Genomic DNA, 27,323 nt, shown 5'->3' on the forward strand with positions numbered 1-27,323 from the left:
GTCACACACGTCACGTTACAACGGCCTTATGCCGTTCCTCTCGCGAGCACCGACGATGACGACTATAACGAAGACGAAGACGAGGAAGTGAACGCCGGGAACGAAGAACCCTCCACGACTCGCTCGGCGAGGACCGCCGCTTTTGCCGCCACCAGAAGACGAGGCGGGTTGAGCACTTTAAATTTCACTGGCGCACCTTTTTACCTCGCTGAAAGACGTGACGTTTCTTTATCCCGTGTGTGCGTGAAATCTTAAGCCAACGGATTCTGTTCTAGGTACACCTAGGTACACCTACACATACGCATGGCAACGAGAGAGTTCGCCCGCAGACCGTCTTTCCTAGGGTTCGACTAAGCTGAGTCATCGGACTTTGTACCTCGTTAACGCTTGGAGATTAAATGGAAGCGGATGATGAAGTCCTCAAACTTGGAGTGTAAAAGGTTATCACCTACCGAAGACGGTGTCGGTGACGAATTAACGGCTAGTGACGGGAGGAATCGCGAACTTGCCCTGTCGAAAGTGTTTAAAGGGGTACTCTTCCTTTCGACCAGTTTCGAGGTGAGTATTGTGATTTATTTGCAACTGAAGTACTTGACATAAAGTGCCTTAAGGGGCGAGTCTGGTCTAGCAGGTGCGAAAAATCGAATTTTTTTTTCCTTAACAATATTCCTAACCACGTGGAGAATGCTTTCGCAAATGTCTACTGTACGCTCCTGGAATCGCAGATTAACTTTACACAGTCGTAAGAATAGAAAAACTTTGTCCTTTTACAACCGAAAAATTTTACAGCTTGCCCCCTTAAATAGATTAAGCCTTCTATTAAGATTATTGATTACCAGCGTTAGACTAGTAATGTATCTCAAGTTTGTTATGTCTAAATGAAGACGAAGTCGATTACTCTGCGTTAACATGATTCCAATCAAGAAAAGGTGTGCAAGTAGATTACTCAGATGCAGGTGGCAGGTTATAATGTTTGGTTGGTCAGAATAGGATTACGAGCGCCGAGCCCGATACGGATAAGTCGTACATGGCTCAGATTATGCTCGTCCTAGTTCGCTGTAACGCAATTGGTGCAGCGCATTCATTGAAGTACGAGCAGAGCACCCATTTTTCCGTTTCCGTGCTAGCATGGAGCTAGGGATGAAGGTAATAATGGCATTTGTTGCCAATTGTGCTTTTCAGTGATCGTAGCAACTTCAGGTTTCGTTTCTTTGGAATACGCCCAGTATTTGTTCTGTTTGCGTGTTGCATTCCATCCTGAGTATGATAACACAGCAGAGTGGAGGGCGAGAACAAAAACCGGAGCATAGTGCATCCGGTAAAGGATTTACCGGCTGCCTTTCAGGTCTTTTTGTCCGCGTGTCAGGGTACGTCGGTTATTATACATGACTCAATTGGTGGAATGAAATAATTTGCACCGTGTTTGAATTATAGCTGTAAACTTGGATACCTTAGATGCGTGCTATGGGTACACAGATTTTGTCCAATTTCTATTTACTTAAATTTTATTCATTTCATATTGGCTTAAGAGAGATAGAAATTAACAATAACTTGTCTGCATCGGATCTCAATTAAACCTCCGAGAATTATCCAGATAGATACACTCGTGTCTCTCCATCTTGACAAAAAGAAGTCCAATTAAGTGATTCCAAGGTACACATACCACATCGTACAATAACCAATGAACATATCATTATGGTTACCTTTGCGAAACGGCCGTTAAACAGCTAAAGCTGGAAACATGAAAAACGAAATAGGCTGGACGCGAACTCCACGCCAGAAATGAACGGTGATCGACGATCGGGGCGGTCATCCGCGTAAAAATTAATTAGCGAGCCAATTTAACTTTAACGATCGTTCGATTGCACGAGAGTTTCCGACGAAGTGTGTACATTGATAATAGTTTCGCCGAATGCGCACCGCCGGGCGTACCGGAACGCGCCCATTAGAAAAGTTTATCAAGTTAATTTCTCCGTCGCCTGTTGATTTCATCCCCATGGTTGGGGGTGGAGGGAGTGGGAGGAGGAGGAAAATACTTGACGACGATTTTTCCGCTCGCAACTTCAACCACCGCGACAAACGTTCCGCCATTACGATCCCTTTAGTGGAAATAAAAATGTTCAATTTTCGCCACAATTTGTCGAAATGCTTCGTATTGCTTCCGGGCGTGATAATTATCGTGATTTTCGCGATTGTTGAGATTTGTTGGCGAACTGTAGTCAGTCACGTACGCGTGTTTCAGTCGTTACACGGAATAGTTTTTATTAGAGAAGTTTCGACCATTTATATTTATGGTCCCCTTGAGTTTATCAGCACCGTAGTACAATAGCGAAACTATGTGTTTCAAAAAGTGTTGTAGTATTGGACAGAAAGTTTGCGTTTTTGACGAAATATACAAATAATAATGGGACAAACTTAGCGTTGAAAAAGTGAACATGAATCAATACCTTTGCTAAAGGTTTCTTCTTACAACCAAAGATATTACTAATTTTATTCATGATTATTTATTACGAATCACGAACAAATGTACAATTCATGAATTTTTACATTTATTATCTTAGAATTACTTATAAAAGTAAAATAAATTAATTATTAACCTATTTTCCTATTCATGAAATATTATACAAAATTACAGAGCTGGTTATTCGACCCTCAACTTCACCCCCTAAAAATCGCATGACATACGAATAAATTTTAATTGCAGTAAAAAAAGAATGTTCTACTCAATGTCCTGTAAATAGGACAGCGATGCTTAATGGGTTAAATCGCGCGAAACGCATAAAATAGCAAGCACGTCGTTTTGTGGAGAGCCGTAAGTATAATTTCCCGCAACACCGCATCAAAATATCTTAACGAGAGTGAATCAAATTCCGCGCCGTTTCGCATGATCCGTATTTACGTCTCTAAGCGGCTTTGAAATTGACGTTCAGTGTACTGGTCGCATGTATCGCATTTAAACGGATCATCGAATCGATGGGACTGAAATTTTTACAGCGCATCAAATCCTGCGGTTCGAAACATCCCAACAGTTTCCAAAATGGTGGCGATTGAATAAGTGGGGTAAATTATGGGTTCGACGAAACTATTATTTAGACTTGCGGTAAACTAAAACTGAGGCTATCTCGTTTAAACTATTCCTCCTTAGACCATTGATAATAAAAACTAATTTTAGATAGTGCAAAAGTTTGCTGTAGGCCACAAGTATGTACTATTTCAAAATAGTATTTCATTTAGAGGTTATTACAAATAACTGGGATTTATTGTGGAGCATCCTATTCATCATTTTCATCCATTTTTAGTTTATTCATTTTTCCAATGTAGTCACAGAATTATATATTTTTTTGTGCTTGAAATTGTTTCCATTATCAAAAATATTTGATTCATTGGAATATTTGAATTACATTGCATCTGTTTTTCTTTTTATATATTATTTGAAATACTTCTTCTCTAAATATGTAGTACCCAGCTTCGCTTCTAAAATAAAAGAAATTCTCATTAAAGCAAGTATTAATTTTTTATCGAGGAAAAATTAATTCCTCGATTCCATGATATATATGTAGATTATATTTTTCAAAATACGATAACTCTGGAGCGCTTGATGGAACGTGTGCGTTTGCGTAATATACATTTACATAGCTAAATCGATGTCCAGCCATTTAACTGTTCACCGGGATGCGATTTAGCTGTATTTGCAACTAACCAAACGCGTATTCTGCGGTGTACTAGCCTCGTGCAAACAGGTATCTGAGGTTTCAGCAAAAGTGCAGTTACAGCATCATGGAAAAGTAATAGAATACCGTGCAAATATTTGTAAGCATATGAATCATAAAGTTCGGGTGCATAAATTTGCGAAGTTAATTGAATTTTCTGCATTTCAATGGACGTCGAGTGGTGGCTGAGTGCTAATTAAATTTCTGATAGAAATTTTTATAGGATAATTTATTATATATCGCTGAAGGTTAAACTGGACGCTCAAAGGACCGACCATCCAATGCATAATAATGAGTAAATAAATTGGAATGAATGGCAGAATACATAACGTCAATAATCCAGATCAATTTTTAATGATAAAAGCAATACACAACATAAATTTCTTTACGAAACGTAAGCGTATCCACGTTTGTCAATGGATAGTAATTTGACAGAAGTGTTTTTCTGAAAAATGTCTAAATAAAATTACTTACATCTGGTAACACATATCAATTAATTTTGAATGCCAGAAAGATAATAGACATTTACATATAACAGTAGTAGATGCGTTCCATCCAGAAGTCCAACCAGTTCCATAATTAATAATTAGTACACGTTTACTATTACAGATTTTAATGATGACTACGTAATACTAACGTAATACAGTTACAATAAAAACTGATCTGCATAGTCTCCGATACTTCCATTTGATTATATTTCCATTCGATTACAGTACTGCTGGTTGGTAAAAAAATAAAGTGCTGCCCATTATTCACCGTCGGAACAAAGTTCGCGCGAACGCCGTCTGTAACCGTGGTAATCGACCAGTCGTCTTACGCGGTCACGCGAGGGGTTGATCAAAATTTCATATAAAGCGTAATTAAATTTGAGAAGAAAGGAGTCGTATTCACGTGGTGGGCGTCGAAACAGATTACATACTCGTTCATGTCAACGTCCGAGTTTTCCGCGTTGCTCAGAAGAGCTCGACCACCGAACATCGCGTAAGAGCTCGTCCACTCAGACACACGTCTCGATTTGCATAACAGAAGCATGTTGTATAATGGAAATTGCCCCACGTTGTACAACATTGTGTGCCCCTTCCGTATGCGTCTGCAACTCGCGCCGAAAGAGAAAGGAATTTCTTTCATTCGCATGCTCGCGAATAATTAGCGAACCCTGCTCGTGACATGAAGTTTAAAACGCTACTGACCGGCCCTTCCATGTCACGCCATGGAATATTTTATTGTTTCCTTGCTTTAAGTATTCTGTATTTGTTTGATGCTGTACACATGGATCGTGGTTCATTGTCTTCAGGTGTGAATTTTTATATGGGTTTAGTGTTTTTATCAGAGATGAGCAAAGTTTTATTCGAATTAGAGATAACGTGTACAGCTACTGTCAACCCTTACACTTTTATTTCTTCATTGTGAAACATTTTAATTTACCTTTGAATAATAATTTTCATTTGAAGAATAATCAGTACACAATCACTGATTCTATACTCGTTATTAGAAATACACATCGTGAAAAGAATTCCGTCTATCTCTGGAGTTTTTCTATTTCCATTTAGCAAGGTAATTGAATTAAAGAGTGGAATCGTCAAACAAAATATCTTAATAACTTATAAGAAACTTTTTAGAGTGACAATTAGGTATGCGAAAACGGATTGATTATTTAAATTAATAGAGTGGTAAACCACGTCGTACGTATGAACTGAATAAATGAATATCCAGTACAGTTAATAATAAAAGTGGTTACCCAACGTTAACATTGATATCAACGTTCACAAGAATTTCACGGAAGAGGATATTACTGCAAATTGCCGACATTTATCAAGCTTTCATTATTCCAATCCAAAGTGCACGTAAGGTTTCCGTGAATGCAGACATCCTTACGTATACGAATGCGTAAGTTTCATATTCAGTGTATATTCCTGTATATTCCAGGCACAAATATTAATCATCCGGTTCGAATGACAATGATAAAATGTAGCAACGAGTTCTGCTATTTATATCGGACTCTTTTGTCTGGACGAATATATTTCCCAGCAAGAAATAGTGCCGTGCGTTAGATTTCTATGCGTTCCGCTTTAATTACCTTTCAGATGCTTCGTGCTCACGACGACTACTACTCTTTTCACGTTCAGCTCCATTCAGTCTTTCCGAGGAGTACCGATCAATCAGGCCTCGAGACTGTCGGTAAAATTATCTTTATCCTGCGTTTGTCTTCTCGGGATGTATATATCTTTGGTGTAATTATTATTGTTAGGGGAAGGTAGTCTATTATTTTTATCTTACAGCAAAATTAACATATTCGCGACCGCTGACGTGAATCACGTCACTTCAAATTCTATTCCTGGTTATGAAAAAATTATGAACATCTTTTTATTTTATACACTACATATTTACAATGTTGATATCTCGAAACATATTTTGTAATTTGTATCTTCCCTCTAAAGATACAAATTTCCAATGTCCAGCTACAGAATTTTATTATTTTATTATTTTAGTGTGTTAAGAACAGTTTTGCATATATGTAACGTGTACTTTAGACAATTTAATATTGTCATCTCAATCTATATATTTCTTTTAATGTGTAAGTAAAACCAAAGAAGAAAATACACCTACTTTAGCACATAAACCTTCTTACAAAGCCTGGAAATTTACGTCTCAAATTATTATCTGTATAGCAGCATCTACACAATAATCACTTCGGCCACAGTAACTCCAATTTTTCGCAACGTTTCACCATCGATACAATCGAGATGATTTCACGTAAATGACTTCGGTGTCGAAAAGTAACGTGGCTCCTCTGCGGTCGTTAACGATAATTCATCGAAAGTTGTAAGCCTTTCGAATGGGAATTAATGTTAATCTATGCAAATCTCTTGACCGTCGCTATATTTAAACAGGATTAGGACAAATTTCAGTGGAACTTTTAATTTAAAAATCTCGCCGCGAGGGAATTTCGAACGAGTAAATTTGAATGTACCGTTCCGCGCGTACGCGCGAGGCTACAAATTTTCGTTTGTTTTTTAACCGCTCGTTTCGGATAATTTCCCGCGGAGATACAGCGAGGGAAACGAAACGCGCTCGCGCCGGCGAAATTATTTACAATGCGGATCGGCGATGACGTATTCGAAAATACGAATGCGTCAGTGTAATACGTCACTGGAATGTAATCATTCGGTGAACTTCGTTTCACAAAATCTGCGCCCGTGGAAAAGCAGAACTTTACGGGTATTTTAATAGCCCCGATGGTTAAACGATTTTCTAGATATAATCGCCGGTTAATAGTGGAGGGGTGGGGGGTGGGGGGGAGGAGAGGGGTCGAAATATACTTGAAAAATGTTCCAACAATTCAAACCGTAAATTGAATTTTTATCTCCGCGTGTCAGCGCCAGCGTGCTGCAGAGTTTATGACATGGTCAAGGACTCTCCCGCTACTATTTTGCGAGTTGAAGTATTTCAGTTCACAATCAGCATGTGTTTAACAGAGGTAAAAGACACCTCTCGCGGGACAAGATGGAGTTTATTGCACGGAATTCCGAATTTTCCTCTACCTCGTCTTTAGCAGCGATTCTATTTGAAACCCTGCAGCTATCGTCGAGCAAAATGGAAATTATTCACGTTTTGTCGTTAACGGAATATGAGATCGATAAAATGATTGGTATAATGTTATTTAGATTCCTTTATCGTAATTGTTTTAAGAGAAGGATAATTATTTTTCAATGGAAAATGGACAGCTGATGTTGTAATGGTAATAATAATATAAATTATCGGAAACTGATTTGCTAATTGTGGGCTAATATTAAATCTATTTATGTAAATTATTCGATCTATCCAGCTATTGGTATTAGGCTAGGTTGTAGTGAAATATCTATATTTGGAACTTAACAAATGTTTCAAAAAATCTGTGAGTGGTTCTCTGGGTATTTTATGCAATATCATTATTCATACGACTTATAATTCTAATAAGAAAGTAATTATTAAAGCAAACAATCGAAACGTAAGGAATCAAATGTCAATATTTTATCTTATTTATTTTATTTCGATTTTAATATCGTAATACTTTAAGACAAAGTATTGTTGGCACAAAATCGAGGATACATCATTATTTATTCCTGAAACAACTCAATTGAAACGCTCTAACAAAATTTAGAACGCAACTGCATAGAATTCAGCTTTGACTCGCTTTCGATAGTAAGCAGACCTGACAGAAACCCGGAAGCATTGGAAGGGCGAAATAGAAATTAGGTTTTAATGGTAATTGAGGGCCGATATTAGCCTAGTCGAGGGATCCCGAGGTCGGGAGGAAATTTCGTTTCGTTGCCAAAATTCCGTCCACCGTCGACCACAGGAATAAGCATCGTTGCACTATGTCTCCGGGAAAAGCGCGCTAAGCGTGTAACGGAAGGGAGTGTTTCGTTCCTGTGACGTACTCTCATTCTTTTAAATCTTTTTCCTCCTTTTCGAGTTTCCAGGACAGTCCTCAGAAGTAAAAGCCAAGAGAATTGTCTGCTATATGAAATTAAGGCAGATATTTTGTCAACATTGCCTACAAAGACTAGAAAACTGTAGTAAAAAGAAACGACAACAGGTCAAATTGTTAATAAAATAGAAGAAATTATATTATATGTTATCGAATGGTTATCAGATTGTCAGAAAGGATGTTAATTAAAAGTATCGTTAGCTGAAAGAATAATCAAATACAGCTCATGTTTGTTTGCTGAAAAATTTATTTATTTTAAGAATTGTCTAAGCATACAAAATATAAAGAACTAAATACTTTTATAATTTGTATTTGTTCCTGTTATCTTTATCATTTATTTTGTACAGTAAAACTAACACCAATACGATTATCACTCTTTACTCGATAGACAGTCCATACAGATATTCGAAACGAAACATTTATTTAAATCATTGTTGAAACGTTGTAATTCGTTGAAATCGCGACATACAAATGAAGATGAAGGTAACAGACAGACTGTCGTGAGTTATAGGTCGCAATAGTTGTCTATTTCGCGATCCCCAAAGGACTCAGATTTCCGACAGTGTATCGGTCACCTGGTCAGTTATTAATCAGTCGTCAGTCAGCATTCTGGAAGCACTCAAGCTTCCAGCAGTCAGTCAAGAGCCAATTAGCGATCAGCAGTCCGTTGGAAAGCCTAGAAGCAATCAGCCTTCCACCAATTAGTCAATTAGTCTCGCAAGCACTTAGACTTCGAACAGTTTAAGGGAGCAATCTGATTTCATCAGTTCAGAGATAATCAGATGAGTAGTTATTCTAGGAACAATTGAATCAACATTCCTCGTTAGAATTTCGCTCAAATTATGGTAGTAACATTAATTATTCGTAAAAAATGTTTCGAAAGATATACAGCGGTTCTTTTAGACAACATTATCATTTGTATGATTATGAAGTAGCTGTGAAATATACAAATTAATAATAAACTAATCGTATTGCACAATATAAACTACAATTGTTTGATGGCTTTCTTCTCACAGTTAAAATGCATCAACTTAAATGAAAACTGTATCCACATAGATTGTAAAATTTCTCTAAAATTGTTGACCTCTGGATAAACATTTATTTATCAAGGACTTTTTTATCTTCTCCAGCGAACGAAGTCCGAACGTACAACCGAATTTCGCTTAATAAAATTTACCTTCAACGTCGCCATCGCCATTAGATTTATTCGAAACCCAACGGGAGCATGCCCGTATAAATAAATGAACGAAAAAGCGCCGCAGATAGAGATCAACCGACTTCAGCACTTTGATGGAGTTTCGGAAACAAATTCGTCGAAACAGGTTATCAAATTTAGAACGCGACTGATTACCATCTGTGTACAGATGGGCCAGCATGCATGGTAGCCGACCACGTTCCTGACTCTGGGTCATTCTGACAGCGCCACTATTAGAGGCAGCCACCGCTGGTTTGTCTATCACAGACCGCTGATTCTCTCATGGGGTTGGCGTTTCCCAGGAGAAATCTCAACCAATCACGAAGTTCGACGGAACACTAATCATTTAGAACCATAATTTTTCCTCTGTTAGCAATCCCAAGATAACAAGGCTAAACGACAGGGCTTAGGGAGAAATTCAAATTTAAATCTTACACTTGTCACTGAAAACCTGTGTCTTCTTACGCTTAGGAATTGAAAAATCTTATTAATTATAAAGACAGGTAATCGGGACATGCATTGGTATTTTGAATGATAGTTATTGTATAATTGGAATAATGAGAATATTGCAATCTTTGTAATTTTATTTTTTAAATTATTGTATTTGAAAAAGAATAAACTTTCTCCTCTCATTATCAACAGCTGGTGTGTTACTAATACCATAGTTACTATTTAGAATAACAGTAATTTTTTTATTTAATCTGACAACAATATTCATATTCTAAATAAAAATGCATGTACTGACAGCCTGGGTTTTTAGTTTCAAAATGTTATCATTTTAAATATCATCTGGCTTCGGTTTATTTAATGAAACTAATGACGTGTTCATTTAATTCCAATTTGATGTTGAATACGCATATTTAACGTGACGTAACCTTTGTCAAGTTTAGTGTAGTGTGCATATTACTGTTTACAAAAATCAAATATTTCACGAAATTCTATGGTTAAAACATTAATCGGTGTTAAATATGAATCATTTATGTCTATTTTCGAATTATCAGCCCAAAGGGTACCAAGCATTTTTTATGTTGCATATAAAATAAAGTATCGTTGTAGTATTGTTCGACTCTAACAAAATTTAATTTTGGCACATTTCTGAATACATACAGAACCAGTCCTATCGTCAATTAATTACTTCTGTGGCCCTTGCATCGCGAATAAAACCCCAAATTCTGTGTATTGATAATACGAATGCCCCCGGGGCTAGCAATTCCACCCGTATTATTCTATTCGACATTCGTAACAATTCCAGGAGGTCCTTTCCGTTCAACGGCGCAGAAAGTCCTACTTCCATTGTGGGACAAAGTTATAGAATGACTTCTCGTGAATGTTTTCTCCTTTCTGTGTTCTACATTCTTACCTCGTTACAAAATTGTGCGATATAGTTGTACAATATACCTTATATCCCATTTAAATTTATTGTTACACGCGTTCTCTTAAATATTGCAACGATTTACCGTAAACAGTACCTCGGCACAAATGGGTAATACTTTATTCAAACAGTGGATAACGATTAAAAACACAAAATGGTAATTTATTTTTCATTGTATTACTGATCGTTTAGCCTTCACTCGTTTAATGAGCAATGTTATTTCACTTTTTAACTTAAATTAGAATTTTCATGGATTAATTGATACGTGAAAAATTGTTTATCTTTTATTCATCATTTGACATTTCATTTCATTTTAATTTATAATTCCATTTCAATTTAATGTTCAAATTGTCATGTTTATGGAACAAATAACGGATAGAAAGATGTTTATCGTTTACTCGTTATTCGACAATTTTATTTACATAAGAATTGTGCCCATCGTACCTTGGTATATCGATAATTTGTTTACACTCGATGTCAAATTAAACATGGCATTAGTATGTTTGGTAAAACTTGTAAAACAGGATGCAACAAAAAAAAAGCTCATTTGCCACTTCAAACGCTAATCGAAATAATTTTACTACCAGAAAAACGGTTTTGGCTGTGAACCAGAAAGTATTTACGAGGCCATGAATAGGAAAGAGTGTACACGAAGTAACGTTTTTGTAGATTACGGTAGTCGCGGAGTTCCTGATATCTTTTATCACCGGTAGTGGAAGGTTAAATCTGTGATAGGACGAGTCAATTCCGTGATTGATTATTTAATATCTTATTTATAGTGACAAATCATTATTGTGTCGCGTAACTCTACCAGGCATAGTAACATGACCATCAACGTGACATTGATTTCATGTATATTAATTCAGTTATTTCACGAGTGTGAAAAGCAATTTCTGAACAGAAATGGGACAAATTATAATGGAAAATCGGATAAGAAATAAAGTTCACGTATAAAAATTAGATCCAGATAAAAATTATATCCATCATTATTTCTGAGTCATAGTAACAATAATTAACTTTTAGTTTATTTTTATAGTATTATTCGATATAAAATTCATTGCAATACAAATTTCCAACGATAAAGTGAAACTAACCACGTGAAAGATACAGTAAGAGACATTTTCCCCAAATGTTTCAAATAATCCTTTTTGCAATATTTAAACGTTTCGTTATCTTTTTGTGCGAATAAGTTCTAACTTTGCTTTCTTATCGGTCTCACCGATCTTCGTAAAACGATGTTCCGCACTTTCATTAAAACTTGGCCTCAAACTTTTGCCCAGCTGTGTATCTGCTGCTTAAATAACTCTATTCAAATTCTCAAGAATTTTGCGTCACGTAGCGTAAGGTGGAGCATTTAACGGTATGAAATGAAATATAATAACCGCGATATTACGATGTAACAGTACCGCGCACATTCGCCCTCGTGCACGTGTTCGTTACAAGTGTCTCCATAAATTTTATATATTTCTATACGATTAACCCGTAATTTTTTGTCTACCTCCTTTAAACTCCCTTTTAACGCAAAAATATGAAAATTCGTATGTGCTTCGTAAGATAGATTAAAGTATTGATTAAAGAAGAAAATAGAAGAAATGAAAACGAATAATCCTAGCCTCATTTCAACTGTCAATTTATCCAACTATTATTCTCTGCTTCCAAGCAACGAAACAACCAACCCATCAGCTGTGCAAATGCCGTCATTGTTCGCACGTTCGACCGCCGAAACGATTCTATCGACGGACACCTATGGCGACCGTGGAGAAAATTTACGAGTAAAACTAATTGAAACATTTCTTTGCGTAGGAAGATTTTCCGAGCGTCCCGAGCGCCGCGGGATTTACTTAATCGTAATAAATAGTACGCGAGGAGCATCCACACAGCCAAGCAGCCTTCCTTAATCCGTTTCACTGCGTTCTTCCATTGTTTGCACGCTTCGCTCTCGTTAAATACGTCGAACAAGGAATTCCAAGCGCGAATCTCTACCCTCGTGAACTTATGTAACGTTAAGCGTAACACTGTGCGAAAACATTTGGATTTCGCAGTGCCAACGTCGAATGTTTACAGTCCCCTGATAGGAAAGGAGGCTTTGAGTTGTTGGTACGGTACTTAAAAAAAAAGGAAAGTTGTCGCAAAAACCAAGTAGTTTGCTCGGATGGACGATGGATCACTAACCTTCTGATCGATGGGTAGCGGCGATGACGATCAACGCGGTCCACAGGATGACCAGGGATGTTATTATTGTCATAGTTGGCGTCCACGACGATCTCCGTTAGTCTCCTGTCACTTAACACGCACAAAGCGGTGAAATGTACGCGAGCCGGAGTCCAGATGCAGACTGACTGAGTCGTGCGAAATCCTGCAGGAGCAACACGACACGCATGCGTCCTAGCTTCCACGTGCCTGTCTCTTTCGCGTCTTTACTACTTACAGTGGTACTTGTGATTTTACGGACGTCCCGTCGCCCGACGAAGATTTCGGATATTTGTCGAATGGATTCTAAAAAGTACGTCCGGATCTAACATTAGGCACGCCTGGAATATTTACCGTCCGTGACAAGAGGATAGCGTGATCCATTATTTTGCGAAAATAGCTGGAAATGCTTGTACCTACAGTGTTGAAAAAGAGTATTAACTGAAATGGATAAACTAACAATAAGAATACCGACAGGATTACTGGTACGTATTCCTTTTACTTTTGCGTAGGAACGCAAATTATGATTGTTGTTCATTTGCTCATCGACTCGTAATTGTATTGACAATATATTTTGGTGGAACATGTTTTTGCAGAATGTTATCGGTCACGTTTTGTTATTTACATTGCAGATCAGCAGGATAAGCTATGTTAGGATGGTAAAATTTTTAAATTACTGTCAGTTTCTTTTGCTTGGTATTAATATTTCTCTTATTACTGCAGGTAAGCAATAAGTTTGTTAAGAACCACCAAAATCAATTAATCTTGGAGGAAGGCAATATTGAATTGTACTATTTGCAAGTTAATCTCCATTTTGATTAACAAAATTACCCTCGATATTGACTTTTAATGCATAATAAAAATCACAAAACCATAAATACGTACAAGTATTCACCCTCTAATTAAAAATCTTTGAATGAATTTTGTATTATTTTATCTTTCTCGAGGAATGTACGATCTATTGTAGTTTAGAAGTTTAAATTTACTATGATTCGAATAATTATAACGCTACACAGTTTGTGTGTGTATGTGTGTATGGTAACGATGGTAACCAGCGCCTCGAAGGCTGCAATAATGACTGAGATTTCGTTAAATGTTCTACGAGGAACATTCCATTTATAAGAATTACGTTTGAAGAGATTAAACTGTAGGAATTATATTGCTGGGGAGCATTACGTCTCTGCTTGAAATTAATTTCAGCCATGTACTTGCGTTGTGAACAGAGAGAGAAGGGGCACGCTTCAGCACGCAGAACCAGACGTCACGAAACGCACTAAAATCGTGAAACGGAATGGAAATAATGCGTTAGGCTGTTGAGACAGTTAGGATTGTTATAATGCAACGTTTCGTAGAATCACGGTATTTCACGCTTAAGCTTTCGAAGCGATGTCGACGGAATGGTAATGAAGAACGAGTGACGTATTAACGCTAAGTTTTTGTAGGAATCCCGTACTTGTGCATACGTTTAGTTGACGAAGCAGTCGACAGTTATAACATTAATTTATATTTTCAAGTTGTAGAACGAAAGTACACTTTCTACACTATAAAAGGAATTTATACGTTCTAAATTATAGAATTAATTTATTCCTTGAAGTTATAAGATGAATTTATTCGTTCATGTTGTACAATTGATTTATACCGTCAAGCTAAATAATCAATGTACACCTTTCAAGTTATATGATTAATTAATACTTCTACCTCACCGAATAAATTTGTATCTTCATTAAGAATCGAAAAAAGACAAAATATTGCATGTAAAGACACCATAACGAGGCTAATGTTCGGCATATTAATATGTATGGAAATAATTCATGTACCTACAAAATTTCACATTTATAAATGCACTTGTTTCCACTAAAGGAGTCTCGAAAATTTCATGATTCCCAGAGTTTCGAAACAGAATGGCACCTTAGATAACACCTCGTATGTGGATCGTTGCGCGAGAGGGTAGACAGAGATGACAGCGAAGGAAGGGGAAGAGCCACGAAGAAACGAGACAAAGAGGAGAGTCAGGAAGAGGAGAGAGAACGATGAAAAGAGAGGATGAAGCAACATAACAAGTGCGCAAACACATTCCACTAAACGAACATCGTTAGCAAGAGATTCACCTTTCGACTCCCACGTTTGATATGAATTTTTCCCTTCTGCTGGCGCGCATCAGCGCACATTTTTTGTTCGGCGAGGGGGGTTCGTACCCCGGATGGAAAATCGCGCACAGCGGGAGTCTTGTGACGGCGGTCTTAGGCGAAGTCAAACGAGAAAACTTTGCGGATTAAGCGCAATCAAGTACCGATAATTCCCTGGTGAATCGCGCCTCCCCTTTCTATCCACCTGCAGACGAGTCGGAGGGACCTCTGTTAGGTCCCATCTCCAAGGGAGGCTAGATTGTTCAGTCGCGTTCCCAGCGACAGCCTCCCTTATGGAAACCAACGAAAGCACCCGCGAGTATTATCTATCGAATTAATCGAGAAGATTCTCTCCTCGTCGCTTTGATTTTAACATTTATTCTAATATCAATTCGCTGACTGGCGCTTCGTCTCCTGAATAACGCCCGTGGCTCTTCGTTAATATTCGAACCGCGACATGCAAAGGGAAAACGAATGAAATTCAACGCGCCCGAGTTATTTCTGACTTAATCGCGAAGATAAAGGGCCTCGAATAGTGCATCGAATTTTATGATAGAACTGAATTAGCACACAGTGTGCCAATAACAATATGCAATATTTCGTATACAAAACTATTGCAACATATTATTCACGAACAACACGTTATTTATTTTTATTAGCAATGTTCGTTCAGTGATAATAACGACAAAAACATTTGGGACATTTACTAGATCCCATTATACATGGAATGAGTCCATTATCGAGACGTCGAATTGCGTTAGAGATAGTTTAATGAACGAATCGCATAATGTATTATAAATATTTAAATGCTGTAATACAGTGTTAACATGCAAAGCATGAGATCATAGAGTTGAAAATATGCAACTCGTACGTGTGCTCTGCAGTGCATTATTCACATTCTACACGGCCACCATCAATCTCAATTATTCTGTACACATATGATATTTACGTTCGAACATTTTGTAAAATAACCTCTGTCATTGCAAATAAACATTCCATCTTGTTTAAAAAACGTGACAATGACATACAAATGAGAACATTCATTTTACGTTGCCCGTGATCTGTTGTTGTCAAGGTTTAACGAGGATTTGACACTAATACAAAAAAATGAATCCACGACGATTAATTGATGAATAGATATTGTTTAACTGTACTCATTGTCAGTACAGTTACCTCTTCGATTTGTTCAATTGCAATACTTTTAAAGAACTCGTAGTAATAATTAACGATCAAGAATATTGACAAGTCATGTGAGTAACACAAAATGAGTTCTCACGTTTTTATTTAAATGGAAAATTTTCTGTATAACACTTATACAATTATTATTATTCTGTACTTTCTGTGTAATAGATTCTATATAATAATTACTTTCCCCTACGAAACAATTGAATCTATTTTTCAAGTTTCTTTTAATACCAACGCAACGGACACCATCGTTCGTGGAATTACCTTAACGTTACTCTTTCCGAGGTTTATTTTGATCAGTGGAGATGTTGTCCTGGACCAAGCGGAACCAGTAAACTAGGTAATAATGAGACTAATAATTCGCGTCCGGAAGCCTCTCACGTTCTACGTAATTCACGGGCTCGAGTACAAATGGCTCTTGCAGCCTCCGCGCCGTTAATGTTAATATACACCGTGGAGCCACACGTGGAGCATCAGATTTCTAATTCTAATAAATCCCATATGGGGCGTGCCTGCTTGGATTGCGTCCCTGGAACGCCAGCCAATGGTCCTTATAATTCTTTAATGAACAACCTGCACGTGGATCCAGAGGAAAGTGAGACACTGGCTTCAGGTACAATGATAGCCTGTAAAACAATGGACGGCATTGTATTCCACTTTCCAAATATAACGACTTGTGTCATGTATGTTCAGAGAGACTACGAAAGGTAGTTCAGAAGTTTGCAGGTTGGTGATACGCTCTGAGATAGATAAAAAGGTTAAAGATCACTGGAAGATTTTTATTTATCGGTGAATAATAATAAATCTAAAACTTTTGCTGTTCACAAATTAATTAATTCAACGTAGAGGAAGAGAGAGATTTGAAAAATAAATTCTTCAAAGAAATTTTCATTCTCCCCTAAGCTATACTTGATTAATTTTTCGTACATTACTGAAATATTACAGATGCACAGGCTAATTAACATATTACAATTTTCCATATAACCATCCCGAAAAGAAATTAATTTGAAACAAATATCGGGCAAAGTTGGCTCAATTTAAATTGTGAACAAACGAAAGTTGTTGAACAAGCTTTAATCTCAACATCGCTTTCGCTATGGCCTGCGTGCCCAATACTATTTTGGCAACAAAATATCGTGTTTGCGTATCTGTAACTAGTCATCTCCCGCGGATTGAATATCAAACAATAAATAAACAACGACTACGTCTATCGACGGGCGTTCCATTTCATCGCGTATCTTTATTTGCACAATGAAACGAACGAACCTATGGATTTATAATCATCTTCTCGCACGTTTCTCGAGCAATCCTCGTTTCGATCTGCAGATTGCAATTGCGCGTCCGCAAACAACGCGTGTCTCCTCGTCGTTCGACTGAAACACGCTTACGCGATCAGTTAACAACGTATCGTAAATATAAACTCCATGCGAACGGCTACGTAGGGCTTTTGTCAACTGGAACGTGAGTTAAAAAAAATAGAAAAGCAACGCGGGGACGTCACGAGCACACTTTTCGCGCATCTTTTCCCGCGGCTCGATTCAATCTGACGGGCATTGTAAACAATTGGAGTGGAACCGACGTTAAACATTCGCGTTGCAAAATTCAGATGCGCAAGAATTACGTTCGGGACAGTGACGAATCGATGCGCTTCGTTTTCACTTGGCCACCAGCTGGGAAAAATTGCTACGCGAATCGTAAATAAAAGTACACGGGTGCGTGTACGCGGAAACCGTTTCATTTTAATTGCGAGTTAATACAATTACTAAACTATGGCAGGCTGCAGGGTTATATCAGTATTTCTCTGTAGGTTTCTATTAGGGTTGTAATCAGCTTATGTTGAACCTGGAATAATAAAAGTTTTTGAAAGAATTAATAAAGTACTCATCCCTTTCACTCGCTAACTTAGCATACGTAGCGTCAAGATAAATTGTTTCCCGTCGCGGAATCGTCTCGTGGTCGCTGCCCGTTAAATTGATGGAGGACATTAAAAGGTACACCAAAGATAGATCGCGAGAGTGAAAATGTTCCGACGTTGACTCCATCGGTTCACCGTGACGAGAACGGAAGACCCGTTGCACCTTATGGCGTAATCCAAAGGTAGCATAACGATCTGTCTTTTGTCCGTGAACTCGACGAGTTGGCTGCAACCAGCAAGCTCGCACACTGACACACGTACAAAAAGGATTAGCGAACGTGGACAGGCCGTCCGTGCAAATCCAAGAAGCTACCGGAACAAACAAGGACACCCAGCTCCGCCCGTTTCCCCTCGGTACCCTTTTTCTTTTTCCAAACCATCGTCCGTGCTGTACGCCGAGTACTACCAAGCCAGTGGATCCCCGACAGTATTTCAGTGAAGTATCTAAGAAGTGAAATGAAATGTAGAGGGCTGGAGGCGTGACTCGAACTCGTATGAGTCGCGCCAGATGTTACAATATTTACTGCGAGAAGAGTTTTCTCCTATACACCCCTCGATAACCCTCTATGTTTCCACTTGGGTGCTTGTGACGTGTGTATCCACGTCTCCGTCGCGTACGTGCACGCGCTCGCACCTGTGGTAATATTAATGTCCCTTAATGACAGCCGTGAAGAGGAGGAGCCGGAAGGAAAAAGGGCGGTACGGACCGATTCCTTCCACGATCCTAGGTGAATACGGATGACGTGACTTTGGTGGGGCTCATATACCACCAAGGGCCAGTATTCTTCCATCGAAGGCCTCCAATTACTCCATGGAAACTGTAGACTGACGTTAATTACCTTTTCGATCATGGACACTGCGAGTGCTCGCCACTCCGGTAGCGGATACCGATCCACTGACAGAGAAATAGAGTTCTCTTGACACCTTCGTAATTGTTTCTATGAACGTTTGTTAGGGTGGCTCGAGATAAGATATGCCCGAGTGATAAGACACTTGATGGCGTTTTCTTCTAATGTTGAGAAAATTAGGTGCGTGCTTTGTGAGATAACATTGATTTTATACAGGACCTCGCCAGGGTGGATGAAAGAAGAGAAAATTCTGGTTTTAAAACAGAAAACTTGTACATAAAGAAATTTTGCCTTGCTGTATAACGCTACAAATATTTGATATAATTTATATAATATTTCTGATGGTCTACTGGTGATTTATCTTATGCAAGCTTTTGGCTTTTATATACGTTTCCAAATATAATAATTTTTTATTTCCATTTTTATTAAATAAATCAGTATCATTTTATTATTTCAACAGAAGCTTGCAATTTTAGCTATTAAAGAATTTTTGATTGTATAACAATGAATACAATATTGCTATTTTAAAAGTTATTTTGTAAAATAAGCTAGAGGAATCTTATTCAAAAAATGAAACAGTCATATTAACTGTATTATTTGAAATACTATTTCAATTTGAGATTAAATACAAATATATTAGCAATAAATTAAATTTAAATAGTTATATGTTCTTCGAAGAAAATTGCAAAAAATGTGGAACGCTTCACGATTTTGCGTGTCATCCTTGCGCAGGGGCCATGCTAATCTTCTCTGTATCGTTCCAATTTTAGTATATGTACTGCCGAAGCAGTACGACTGTCAATCGCTCGAGGCTATATATATACGAAAGAGTACTGGTTCGAACACTTGCGAGAAATTCTTGCTTCAACGTGCCATCTGTCGACAGCCAGACATATTAGTCTTGTAAGACACCTATCACAACGATAAATGAAATTCAAAACTGTTCTTGTACTTTGACCTCTTCAGAGACTCTCGTACAAACATTTACGTTCAATTTTTTATTTATTTCAAATAATATAACATGAAAATAATCACTAACATTTCCAGTTAATATTCATGATCAAATTTCTTAAAGATACAACTGAAACATGAAACAGAATAAACAAAAACGTGCGATTTTAAATTGATTAAGTATTACATTATATTATGTTAAGTCTTTAATTTTATATTTTTATAGATTAGATTATTGACACATCTGACACTACTGATAAAAACGTCCCAAATATACTAAGTAAATAGAAGAGCGCAAGAATATTGTCCAAAATACCCCGTTATAATTAAACACGACTCCAAAAACATGAATTGAAAATGTTTAGACATGCAGGGATTTAATATACTTGGACTGGAATATTAAAACCACTACTGGCATAGTTTGCTTCAAACTTAAAACGATTTTCATCGACAGTGTCAACTGATATAGTAACTTCTTCCACCTTACCTGTCTCATGTTCTTCAGTTCACAGTTTTCAACCATCGAATGATGGGTGCTGATCGAATCTTTCTGACGTGCAAAAGTAGGTTAATTCGATGGTATGGATCGCAGGAGGGTGTACTCCCGTGGGATGGCTCCTTCCTCCGTACACTCTCCCTCTTCCATTTCACACATCGTCCCGGATAACGCGACGTCGCATTAATGTGTAATTGGTGGCGAGCTGGCAAGGTGACACGATACCAGGACGCCAAGAGGGAGGCCAGCTATGTGATGTAGTGGCGGCAAGCCTGCCGCTAGCATAGACATTTTACCCGTGGAAGACGCATGGTCCTTGCTAATATGACGTTTGAAATATGGCGCAACGCGCGTTCGAAGGTACGGGAAAGAGGCGCCGAGGCGAAGAAAAGAGACAGAATCGAGCACCCAGCGCAAACTGCCGAGGGAGAAAGCGGCGAAACGAACTCGGGGAGAAAACAAAGGTGAAAGATATTAGGCTCGAGCTCTGCAAAAGCAGTTTTTGAACTACCCGGTTAGGAAAACTCGTCGAAAGAGGAAACAAGTGTTCGCGCTCGTCCTACCGTCGCTCATTTTCGTTGCTTTTCGTGCACCCTACCCGACGACAGAAGAGTGACATCAGTTTTGCACATTTTTATTCCGTTTGTCGAGAAGAAAGTATTCTGGTTTATTTTCACGCGAGTGAATTAGTTAGCATTTCTAATGAAGCGAATGAATTAGTTGTGGACACCTTTCAACCAGGTTTCGGGAAACTTGAATTTATAATTTCAAAAAAAGGAAATTTCATTAGAAATACACTGTAGACATACATATAAACAATGGAACAAATGAGTTCGTTTAATATTTAGTTACCAAAACCTCTATCAAAATGCTAATGAATTGTGTTTGTGTAATCTTAGAATTTATATCAATCCGTCTATGAACAACATCGACGTTGATAATGATTATAGAGTGGTGCTGAATATTTAATTACCAGAATATCGCACCGTTCCATCACTCATTACTGAGACACACAGAATGGATATCAATATCACATGTCTGACTGCAATTAGGATACTATGAATGATCGTCGAGAGAAAATGTAACACTTGCAATACGTTATACTGGGTTACGTTTTCTATGTAATTTTACGTGTTTACAATACGAATTCAAACATTTTGTTTACGTATAGCTGATTATAAATCACAGATATATCTACGTAATTCTTTTTATTCTTTCTCCTTTTACAATAATTAATTTCATAATCTTGTATTTACAGATATAACAATTACCTAGCCAAGTTTCAGGTGGAAACATTTATTTCTCATATCAGTATCCATACTTGTTTCATATTAATATTATAAATATATTCGTGTAGATTCAGTGTGCAGATTGAAAATGTTCTACGATCGAATAACTGCCCTCGATTACTAATGAGGCTCCTTCTGCTCTCATCTACACATCGTCCTCTCCAAGCTGATCTTGTAGGTAGAATTAGAGCTCTGATATGATTCTGACTTAGTTTCAAAGACATAATCTTCCCACCCGTCGAACTCCACGGATATGGAATCTTCTCAACTTTCGAACCGTGTACGCGGAACAAATTTATCTCTCGTACAACATACATTGAACTTTCATCGCTTTCGAACAGTGCGGATTCAAACTCCCACCACTTTGAGAACTACATCCATATCCATGACTGTTTCACACATTATCACATATTAGAATAGTCTAAATTTTGATTTTTAACAGAAATATGTTCCTCAATGTCTAAAGGTTCGTATCGTGAATCAACAATATACCACAAGTTTATTCTCGGAGAATGTTTTACATGACGTCATCTTAAGGTTCCATTTTAATCGATGCGCTTATAATACTATTACTATTCATAATTGACATGCAAAATGCAATATGCAAAACACTTGAAACGAAAACAAAACGGTTCAAATTTTATTTGTCAGAAAAACGAACTTCGGATTGATACTAGCCCTAGATATGGACCCAAAACGCACGTCGACGGTTCTGAATTTTCCTGAAAAAACATCAATTCAAACTATCCTAAAGTCGAGGACCTACCGTGTGACTGTACTTTTATTTCAAATGCGGGGGTGCAGATTTTTCAAAAGCTTCGAGAAGGGGCGACAAACTCTCGCGCCGGCGTTTCCCGGGTCCCGAGAGCGCCAGGCCCGTACGGATTACGGAACACGAATCCGGAGGGGTTCAGAAAGTCAGAATCAAAGCAAGGACTCCGTTATACCGGAACGGCGCGTACTCTGCGCGCCGCCGATTTATTCGAAAATCCGTGGAAAGTGGCACGTTTCACCCGTTGTGAAGCGTCTGGCCCACCCCCTTGCATCCCGTCGTGCCTGTCTTCCCTCGGTCGCACCTTCTTTTCCCCACCCACAACTCGGTCTCCGGCTGCCTTGGCCGCCTAACGCGTTTCCAGCACCCTCCACCCACCCTTTCCACCTCCTGTGCCCGGTATCCCGGTTTAGGTATTCCCGTAGTAAGCTTGCTGGAGCCTCAGAGCCAGTTTAGCGTCCTCTCTCGCGCCCCTATCTGATTTCAATGTGGTTCGGTTACGTGCTTCAAATCAAAAACACGAACGTTATTTCTGCACGTGGTCTCCACTTTTCTCGTCCTCTGGCACCCCTCCCGTCCCACCCCTGGTGCCGCTCGTCCACGACACCCTCGCAACGCGATCATTCCTCGTCGGTCCTCGAGTCGTGTTCTTTACTCGTTTTCCCGCCGACACGTTTTCTGCTTTCCGCGCCTTCAGTCAACGTGGCCGAGCAGGGACACACACAATCGTGGATACCATTCGCATACGTGAACGGGTGTCTTGCAAACTTTTATCACACAACCGATTTCGATCGCGCGGGAGAGTTGGCACACAAGAAATGCGGTACCGACACCGCTCGTTGAATAAATCTGCGTTAGGGATACTTGAGACGGAGATATCCCCACCATTGGGCTTGAATAATGGGTAGACTCGAGAAGCAGTTAAGGAAACTTAACTTTCTTCCATTGTATCCTGTTTACAGTCTTCTTCGGCTTGTTCGTTTGCGCTTGATCAATTTTTATGAAGCTTCTATACAGGTGCTTCACTTATTGACAATTGCCAGGACTGAGTTTCGAGCACTATGCGAAGATTTACTGCGCTTCTCGTTCACAGAAGAATATACTACTGCCTTTGACTCTTTAATAAATCTGTGTTAGGGATACCGTGAACTTACCCTCTGCACTGTTTCTTTTTCTACTATTCAGCAACAGTAAAAGCAAATCTAGACTGATATAACTTCAATCAATTGTATATCATTCGCTGTCCTCTTCTAGCAATCAAGTTTGAATTCCATCCAAGTTGCCTTAACACGTTGATTGCTAGAGAAATATTCTTGAAAATTGGATGATTAATAGCACTACCTCTGTTATTGATAAGTCAACGCTGAGAATTGTTGAAATGGAATCACCTTCATCACTATATAACAGACTGTTAAATTAATAAAATAAAATGTGATATTGTTTTAGAAGTTTTCAAACAGTTAATTGTACTAACTTTGGATCCCTAAAATATCATTCCGAGCTACTCTCAGAGCAGGATCGTATTTATAGCTGCCGGACGTGCCTGGGACGTTGGCTGTAGCTCTATTTCGTTCACGGTCAGCGTCCCATTCACTTTTCTCATCAGAAAGAACGCGGTAACAGTGGCCATTTCGTTTCTCCTCCTTAAATGTGAACTTCGGAACTCTTTAAACACTTTAAGCGAGGGTAGGTTGCGATTTTCACTTGGAACAGAAGTCGAAGAATCGATTTAATTAAAATTAAATTTATTAAACTTATATTATTAACAAAATAAACCAAAATGCATCGCAAAAACAAACGATTCCTTTAAGCGAAGACACAGAGGGATGAAGTTTTACAGATACGTCGATGACATTAAGCTCGGGCGGAAGTCGTCCTAGCTTCGACGATTTGGCAAGCACATAATCTGATTGTTTGACTTATAAACTTTTATTTTCACGCGAGGGAGGGGGCACAAAAGAGAGAGACAGGGGCGACACATGACAGAGACGAGGTGAAAGTTGGGGTTAGACGTTGAGAGAGGAAGGACGAAAGGATTCGAGCGGGACGGAGCGTATGTTCTGTCAAGCTGTCGCTGAGAGGGAGCTCGCCTGCCAACTTATGGGACACGTACAATGCGAGCCAAGAATATTGCAGCTTCTGTCGCCCTTTTCACCCCTTTCCGCCCGCTACTCCTTCATCCCGTCTCGTATCCGCGGCTATATCTCCCGGGCGCGAAGTGTCGCGTTCGAGAGGACTACTCCTACGTCGGATATTGAAATGTATTTAGCAAAAAAGAAGCGCATAAGTGCTTGACACGGACAACCGTTTTGTCGGCGACTCGGCAGCCCTCGCCTAGGAAGCTGGGGGTAACTTCCAGCGCGACGAACTGTCTACTACGGTGCTCATAACGCGAGGAAACGTATGACAGCTCGGGAGATACCGATCGAAGAGGAAGATGAAAACGGCGATGGAAACCGCCAGGCTTCCGAACCGGCACGTTTCGCGTCCCGTGTGCCGGGTCCCGCACGCAATTTTAAAATAAATCACGGTTTACGCGGCCGGGGGACCCGGTATACTGCGTCGACGGATCTTCTTCCCTTGAAAGGGTTGCCATTGCCTCTGATCAGCGCTGAGACATGAATTTTTCAAGCGGCCCGCGGCAACAGGAAATTATTTGGCAAAATAACAGTGGACTGAGGCTCTGGGTCACAAATGATCACAGTTTTTAATGTTGCGTATTTGATATTATAGAAATTCTACAATTTGGGAGAAAGCTGATTGTGAGTGGAGCAATGGTCCTGGTTCGGTAGTGAGAGTTCTTTGAACTGCATTTTTTGTATCTCGACACCCAGTGAATGAATATCATGGTATGAATGTTCTGTTATTCGAATAGATTGACTTGTGGTGGTAGATGCCTTCTCAGGCTGTGAGTATAATATTTATTAGGTAAAAGCTTTTGGGTTGGGGCGCAAGATCTTAACGTAGAGGGCTATTCGAGGGATCGTTTATGGAGACTGTCAGTCGAGTAATATTTTTTTGTAGACACAAATTCCCTTATAAGTTGGAATGTGGACACGTAATAGTAACACGTCAGCAGTTTAGTATGACTTTAATGAGGGTATAATAATTTATCGATGTAATATATTGCATGTTACATATTGATTATGAAGTGTATCCAATTTGTAACGTCGATTAATAATATCCAATCCCATTAAACTGATATGTAACAATATCATGTCTTCGATATAATACTACATCATTAACAGTAGTCATCTATGTCGAGAATAATATATAATAATGATAACTAATCGTTTTAAAGTGACAACGAATACCGTCTTATAATTCTAATGCGATGTTACTGACAATATACATACTTGAATACGATAACGGTATTCAGAAATAGTATTTTTTGTTTTAAAAAGCAGGGTAGGATATGTAAACAATTCAATCTGGTAGCACACCTAAAAAATGGAATTCCACATGTAGCACGAATTGAAAATTTATATTGAAATATCGCCACCAAAGGCACCGTTTCCGAGGAAAACAGTTTTAAAAATTCATTGGGTAAGCATGGGATTCAATAGTCGCTCCATTGTTCACTATTTCCATTCGTGTTGATGTTTGTTGATATTAGCGCTGGTACAGTATTGCTTGAATTCTGTCCATCTTACTATCTTTCAATTAATCAGAGCAAATTAAAGCAGATAATACCATACCATCGTAAATGTTTACGTATACCGACACAGATAGAAATAATCTGTATTGGACTCGTCAGCCCAGTCGTATTCAATCGCACGCGTACCACATGAATTTACAAAATTAATGTTTTCGAAAACGCAGTCTCGTGTAAGAAATTTATATTGTACGGTTTCGATTTATTTTTTCAAAAGTAACTGGCACTTTCTGCGAATACATTGTATTCGTTTTCCCAAAATGTATCGATGACATTAAAATGAAATTTTGGAATATTTGGGAGTATCATGAATATAAATGGTCAATGTCCCTTTTCGTTTTTAAGAAAATAATTGCAAGAATATCGTTTAATTTACATTGAATCGTGTGTTCCAAGCAGTTAATAATTATTTGTATACATTTCATGTCTTACAATTATTTTTCTCAGAATACCTAATTTATTCCATAGAATCACCTAAACGGAGGACATCATAGCAGCTTCGTGAACAGTGGCTAAGTTTCCGTTGTTAAATCAAATCCAGCGAGTTGAGCCTCGTGTTATCGTCGTCTTCGCTCGGACACAAAAAGCAGCTTGACGACAGGATTTCGTGACAAACGATAGCATTGCGGACGCCAGGGCTTCGTCTCTCCTTTCCACGGATCTTTATACGCAAAGATTTATTTCATTTTCAGCTCTTTAATAATCGATCCAGCCGGAACACTCCGCATCGTTATGATTGACGACCACTTCGCATTTTTACTGAATAACAAATATTTAATAAATTACTCGAACGATGACACTGTAATGGAATCCTTCAGGTTCCGTAGACTTTCAATCGAGAAAATGTAGAATACTAAACTATGTTGCGAATAATGTTCATCCTGAAGAATTTTCAAAAGTATTTAAGAAATTTAGATACTCGAGAAAGCAATAAGGCTTGGAAGTAATGTGTTACAAATTCAATAATTTTTAGGAAAATATTAAATAAATTAGGATTTAATATGTATTTTATCCAAATAAAAGTGAACATACACACAAAATTTAAAATATTTAGTTCTTTCATCTAAAAAATCTCAAATATTCCACTTTTTAGACTCCAAACTGGATTCCGTGAAGAAGCACTCTGAGTTACGTTGCCAGCTCGCTGT

At 38.4% G+C, this 27,323-nt stretch overlaps 1 protein-coding gene, 1 long non-coding RNA gene and 1 other non-coding gene across 3 annotated transcripts in view; 1 reads left to right on the top strand and 2 right to left on the bottom strand.

Moving 5' to 3' along the window:
* LOC128873343 (neurotrimin) overlaps nucleotides 1–13,060 on the bottom strand; it is a 319,219-nt gene extending 306,159 nt beyond the window's left edge. The window contains exon 1 of the mRNA XM_054116861.1: nucleotides 12,921–13,060. Within this exon, the coding sequence (XP_053972836.1) occupies nucleotides 12,921–12,993 (73 nt within the window). The 5' untranslated portion in view covers nucleotides 12,994–13,060. The remainder of the gene's footprint in view (nucleotides 1–12,920) is intronic.
* On the top strand, nucleotides 1–27,202 carry LOC128873345 (uncharacterized). Its single transcript, XR_008456399.1, has 3 exons — nucleotides 1–167; nucleotides 276–558; nucleotides 26,644–27,202. It is a non-coding gene; the product is annotated as an uncharacterized LOC128873345 (long non-coding RNA).
* Nucleotides 19,700–19,805, bottom strand: LOC128874495 (U6 spliceosomal RNA). Its single transcript, XR_008456657.1, has one exon. It is a non-coding gene; the product is annotated as a U6 spliceosomal RNA (small nuclear RNA).
* Nucleotides 27,203–27,323: the final 121 nt, after the last annotated feature.

Source organism: Hylaeus volcanicus, chromosome 3 (assembly GCF_026283585.1).
Source record: "Hylaeus volcanicus isolate JK05 chromosome 3, UHH_iyHylVolc1.0_haploid, whole genome shotgun sequence".
NCBI lineage: Eukaryota > Metazoa > Arthropoda > Insecta > Hymenoptera > Colletidae > Hylaeus > Hylaeus volcanicus.